At 38.1% G+C, this 5802-nt stretch overlaps 1 protein-coding gene across 7 annotated transcripts in view; it reads right to left on the reverse strand.

Annotated features, from left to right (window-relative positions):
* Nucleotides 1–712: 712 nt before the first annotated feature.
* LOC122563253 (tetraspanin-18-like) overlaps nt 713–5802 on the reverse strand; it is a 121019-nt gene continuing 115929 nt past the window's right edge. For 6 of the 7 annotated variants that reach the window (XM_043716889.1, XM_043716887.1, XM_043716886.1 and 3 more), the window contains 3 exons: nt 4222–4395; nt 3422–3505; nt 713–1861 (listed from right to left, as the gene is read on the reverse strand). In XM_043716889.1, the coding sequence (XP_043572824.1) occupies nt 1814–1861; nt 3422–3505; nt 4222–4395 (306 nt within the window). In that variant the 3' untranslated portion in view covers nt 713–1813. Of the gene's footprint in view, nt 1862–3421; nt 3506–4221; nt 4396–5015; nt 5522–5802 lie in introns of those variants that run through there. The other variant, XM_043716892.1, reaches the window with a different exon arrangement.

The raw sequence follows: 5802 nt of genomic DNA on the forward strand, positions 1-5802 counted from the left end.
CTATTGGCCCATACATTCAGAATCTCCAATAGTTTGAATGGATTGGAGAAATGTCTGTTTTTTAAAAAGGGCAATAGGTCAGAAATAAGATATCATAAGTTAAACTAATTATAGGCAAGTTGCTGTAAGAAAAGAGAAGCATTGTACCATCATCTAGTGTGTTCTAAGTTTATAAAAGTCCATTTGATGACTCTGTCATCAGATATTCAAGCGTTCTAGCTCTGGTGCACAGATCATTAAAAAAAGTTGTGATAAATATTCAAAAGACATTATTGATGATTTCGCTGGAAATAATAATAAGTTTCACACATCCACTCTTAATGCTATTACACACCGTGAGCAGTGGAATTTATTCATTCTGGCCCAGTTCTTTTTTTAGATATTTTTAAAAGTGTTCAGTATGTGAAGGACTCTCCAGCTTTGGGAACAGGATCCCATTTGCATAGCACAATAAATAATATCAACACTTATAATAAAAGTGATTCCCTCACTGTTGCCTTTCATAGCATCTCTACAGTGTGGAAGCAGGCCATTCAACCCATCGAGTCCACAGCAACCCTCCATAAGAGCATCCTACCCTGACCCACCACATCCTTATAACCATGCATTTCCCATGGCTAACCCACCTAGCCTCCATATCCCTGGACACTAAGTGGCAAGTAACATGGCCAATCCACCTAACCTGTACATCTTTGGATTGTGGGAGGAAACTGGAGCATCTGGAGGAAACCCACACAGACAGAATCTGCAAATTCCACACAGATCGTCACCTGAGGTGGAATCGAACCTGGGCCCCTGGTGCTGTGTGGCGGTAGTAATAACCACTGACCACCATGCCACCTTACATACACATGGTAGAAAAGCCAGCTTCCACAAACTAAGGAAGTGACATACGACCAGTGCATGACTCAATAATAGAACAGCTCCCTCTATTAAGAAAGTGTTTATGGAAAACAACACAGCTTCCACAATGACAACAGGAAATATACACTGGGGTTGTTGTTGCTTGTTACTGCTGCATTAATAATATTAATGTTTTCTGCTGTCACAAATCAAGCATTACATAACAACCTTCTACCCTAACGAACAAGTTGGTATGGGGAGGTTGACAAAGTGAATTTTCACTGACAGGTAGAGGAGGGCTGGCATGGATTGGCACAATGGTGGGGAGTGGGATTTGGGGTGTGGGTTTTGGGAGTTGCATGAAAACAGAAATGAATCAGGTGACCCATATAATGCCTGTTGTTTGCACAACCACTTCAAAAGCACAAAGGTGGGAAGAGGGATTGAGGGGAGGTTTAAATTGCAAACTAGAGGGGTATAATAAATTAAAAGGAAAGCTGCAGACCTTCATCTTTAAAGTCAAAAATACAACTGAGATATCACAAATAGAAGAAATATGAATATTCATATCACAATACATATCTATTACACTGTAATATAATTAGCTCGACATTACATTTGTACCTCATTACACAACCATTTCAAAATGGGCAGTAACACTGTTAAAAGGTTAAGTAGCACATTCTTAACAGGACAAAACAGAATATAATTATAATAATTACAATTATAATAATTGTGTGGACAATATAAAATGGCTGGACTGTCCTTTTTCATTATTTTCATTATTAAGGTTCGCTTCATTCCTTTTCAAACAATTTCACGTGTCATTTAAATGCATTCTTGCTAAATCACAGCTGGCTCTGCACATCCACCCAGTCATTGCCCAGTACGTGTTTCTTGATGTCTGCTTTCTCCTCTTTGTTTGTTCAGTCATGATTAGTATGTGTCTTCTGCCTGACAATGGTCATTATTAGTTATAGGTCTGGTACACAAAAATAGTAAAAGCCATAGCGCCAAGCTGCAAAAGCAAAAATAAACAACTTTGGCTCAACATGATAACATGAATTTTAGTCCAAGTTCATTGAAACATAAGATGATACAGCATACAAGGAAGGTCAATCAGTCCAGTTTGCACATGCTGACTCTTTTAAAGAGCCATCCAATTAGTTTCACTTGCCTGCCCTTTCCCCACAGCCATAATCTTTTTTCCCTTGCAAGTATTTCATCCAAATACCTTCTGAAAAGTATTATTTTTTGGTAACATCAACTTTTCAGGCAAAGGATTTCAGGTCACAACTTCCCATAAGTAAAACAAAACATCTTCTTTCCGTTTTGATTATGTTGCCAATTACCTTGAATTTAAAGCCTCTTGTTTCTGCCCCCTTATTAAACATTTCCCACACAGATCTTCCGAGAGTGAAAGAGCATGTAGTTTGTGGTGCAGATCAAGAAATAATGGGACAAAGATTTAATTGCAGAAGAGGAATTCAATTTCAATCAGATGTAATTACATTTTTCAAAAACAGGATTGATAAAATTAAGTTTCAGACAGTATTACGGTTTAATTTATTTCTCAGCTTCACCTTGTACTTTTCCTGCTACAGACCATAATTTCATTCTGGCCTGTTGAAAGTCTTCATGGGTTTTCTAGTATTCAATGCATGATATTAGATCAGCTGTCCAAAACACAGTTTCATCAACAGGCTGACATGCATAATGCAGATGACATTGCCCATTTCATACTATCAGCCAAAGTCAAGACCCATATCCACATGTTTGTCCTTCCTCTCCATTCTCAGGCAGGTTTTATTGTACTTCCCTTCAGTTTGTACAAATCAACATCACAGTTGATATTTAGTTTACCACATGGATAAACTTTATCCACTTCAGACACAAAAGATTGAGTTAAAGGTACATTTTCATTTAATGTTTTGAGCCACTAATTTGTGGGAGTTACATAATCAATCTTTCTCCCATCCTCACTCAAGGACATAAAGTTTTATTGCACTTTGACTAGAATCAGCCACTCTCCTGTGTGTCTAAGGGGCCATTGCAAAGCTCAACTTGCTCCAACATAAACATACCTAAGATCATATTTGTTCAGACAGAATTGGGAGGAAATGACTAAGAGCAGAAATTACACTCCTGTATCTTCCCTTCCCTTGATTCAATTGCTTTTGAAAAAAGTACTTTGTTCAATATGATAGTTCAGAACATAATAACCCAAAAATTGTCTTTTGGATCATGTATGCTTTAGCTACCTAGTCTCAATCCGGTAAGTGGTTTGAAGCTTCTATTGGGTAATACTCCATTTATTCTGCCTGCCTCAAATCATCATTCTTCTGCACAAACATTGAAAGCCTTTCATAGCTTGTAGTAAAAAGGTACATGTTTAGTGAACAATGAGAAGGTTACTTTTGTGCCATCAAGTGACGGTAGGAGATTTCCTCAATTGTAATCCTAGCTCTGAAAAGTATGCTTGCAATTTCAGCACAAGCAATTTCACCACAAATAAGTCCCCTACCCCTGTATTTTATGAAGCTTCCAAACATTTAAATCTGGACAAATGTGACCTTACCTCAATTAAAAGCACTATTATACTGAATGCTCCAACCAGATGAACATAATTCCGAAAATTCTCTGCAATCATTGAGAAACATCCCTGAAACAAGAAACATTAGCAATTACCTTGTGCAAGTTTCAACACTGCTACAACCTAAAATTTAATGAATGCCTTCAAGACTACATATATTTCCTATGTATGTTGAATTGTGATGATTTGGAATGCACTGACTGAAAGAACAATTAAGAGCAATTAAAACAAATTCATTAGTAACTTTGGAAATAGACTAGGGTATTTTCTAGAACAGGAAAATTTTCAGGGTAATGGAAGAAGAGCAGAAGAATGGAATTAATTGAATTTCACTTCCAAAGAGCTATCACATGCAGGGTGGGCCATATGCCCTCCTTCTGGGCCTCCTTTCTATGAACTCAACTTGGACTCTCACTGGAACAGTTGCAAGAATAGTAATAGGCCATTCACAGTCCCCATGTCTGGTCCACCATCCAATGACATCATACTTGCACAAGTAGCAATGGTTCAAGAAGGTGCTCACCATCACCTTTTCAAAGGACAATTATGATGAGCAGGCCTTTCCAGTGATGCTATGTCCATGTAGGAACTTAAGAAATTTTGTCTCTCAATTCCAACTTCCAATCCGTAACCTCCAGAGACTGGTGCTTACTTTACTACACTACATCAAAATTATAATCATGTTTGAGTGACTTCAGTGATTAAAAAAAATCAATCCGGAAATCACACTGAGTTGCAACCAATTCCCTTCCACAATAAATGCTCCATGTACATTTTCTATTTACCTTACTGTTTATGTAACCAGCACCTCCCTGAAAACATCTATTCTTGTCAAGGAAGACAAGGACTGTATTGTTCTTCTTACAACACGCTTCAGGTAGCAGCATATTGGGGAAGAGTTCATGAAATGAGGAATTCTGTCCAAAATCTTGAGGCCCATTTACACCACAGCAGGAAAACTGAAATGACAAGAAATAAATATGATGGCTTTGATGCAAATTCCACTTTGCCACGAATTGAATATTAAAGGACAGGGGAAGCCAGAAGAAGAGCAGAATTAGGGTGGATGGGTGATGCAAACAACACCAATCATCACCTAAGCCTCAACGGAGTAGGTAGCGTGATGATGCTGTCACCTTTAAAGATCATTTTGCCCTTTTTTTTTGAAGAGAGGTTGTAAGACAGAGGTACCAAACTGGCTACTTGAAGTGACTTCAGTAAACAGCTTGTGAGGCCTTCAGGTTTTTCAAAATTGGAACAATGGAAGCAGCCTGGGTGTGGACAGCTCTCACAGATCCAAATTTTTGGAATTTGGTTTCTTCAGTAACTCAGAAGTCTTTGGGATCTCAAGAGTTGGAAGCATCAGTGAATGACTCCTAATTGCTCTACACTCTTGTATTTTTCCTCCTGGATTGCAGAACCGCATCTAAGAATCTCTGTCTGCATTTTCCTTTTTGCCAAGGGATGTATTTATGGGAAGTTACTATATTGGAATAGTTAATCAGTAATAGGTGCTTTCCTTATTATTTGGTTAAGTTTTCCTATGATTAAGTTATTGATCTTTCTTTTGTTTTTATTTTAACAATAGTGTTTAAATAAATTGTTTTGCAAAACGTTGTGTAGTTTGATCAGTCACATCTGGAACACGACACTTCACATCTACCTTTAAAATAAGAAAATATTAGAGTGTAGGTTACTTTCTTAAAATATTTTAAGGGGATCTGGTCCATAACAATGGTGACTGAACAATAACAATGAACTCAGTGGAACAGGTTCAGCTACATAAACAAGCTACGAAAGAGCTCACTCTATAATGTTGCCAAGACTGTGTGTACTATAACAATGAACATGGGTAAGCCAACAGGTCAAGCTGACCAGATGGAATTCCAGATAACTGGTTGGCTTTGCCTAAGTCAATTTGTTATAACCAGCACCTCCCTGAAAACATCTATTCTTGTCAAGGAAGACAAGGACTGTATTGTTCTTCTTACAACATGCTTCAGGTAGCAGCATATTGGGGAAGAGTTCGTGAAATGAGGAATTCTGTCCAAAATCTTGAGGCCCATTTACACTACAGCAGGAAAACTGAAATGACAAGAAATAAATATGATGGCTTTGATGCAAATTCCACTTTGCCACGAATTGAATATTAAAGGACAGGGGAAGCCAGAAGAAGAACAGAATTAGGGTGGATGGGTGATGCAAACAACACCAATCATCACCTGAGCCTCAACGGAGTAGGTAGCGTGATGATGCTGTCACCTTTAAAGGTCATTTTGCCCTTTTTCTTTGAAGAGAGGTTGTAAGACAGAGGTACCAAACTGGCTACTTGAAGTGGCTTCAGTAAACAGCTTGTGAGGCCTTCA

The sequence above is a fragment of the Chiloscyllium plagiosum genome, chromosome 26 (assembly GCF_004010195.1).
Source record: "Chiloscyllium plagiosum isolate BGI_BamShark_2017 chromosome 26, ASM401019v2, whole genome shotgun sequence".
NCBI lineage: Eukaryota > Metazoa > Chordata > Chondrichthyes > Orectolobiformes > Hemiscylliidae > Chiloscyllium > Chiloscyllium plagiosum.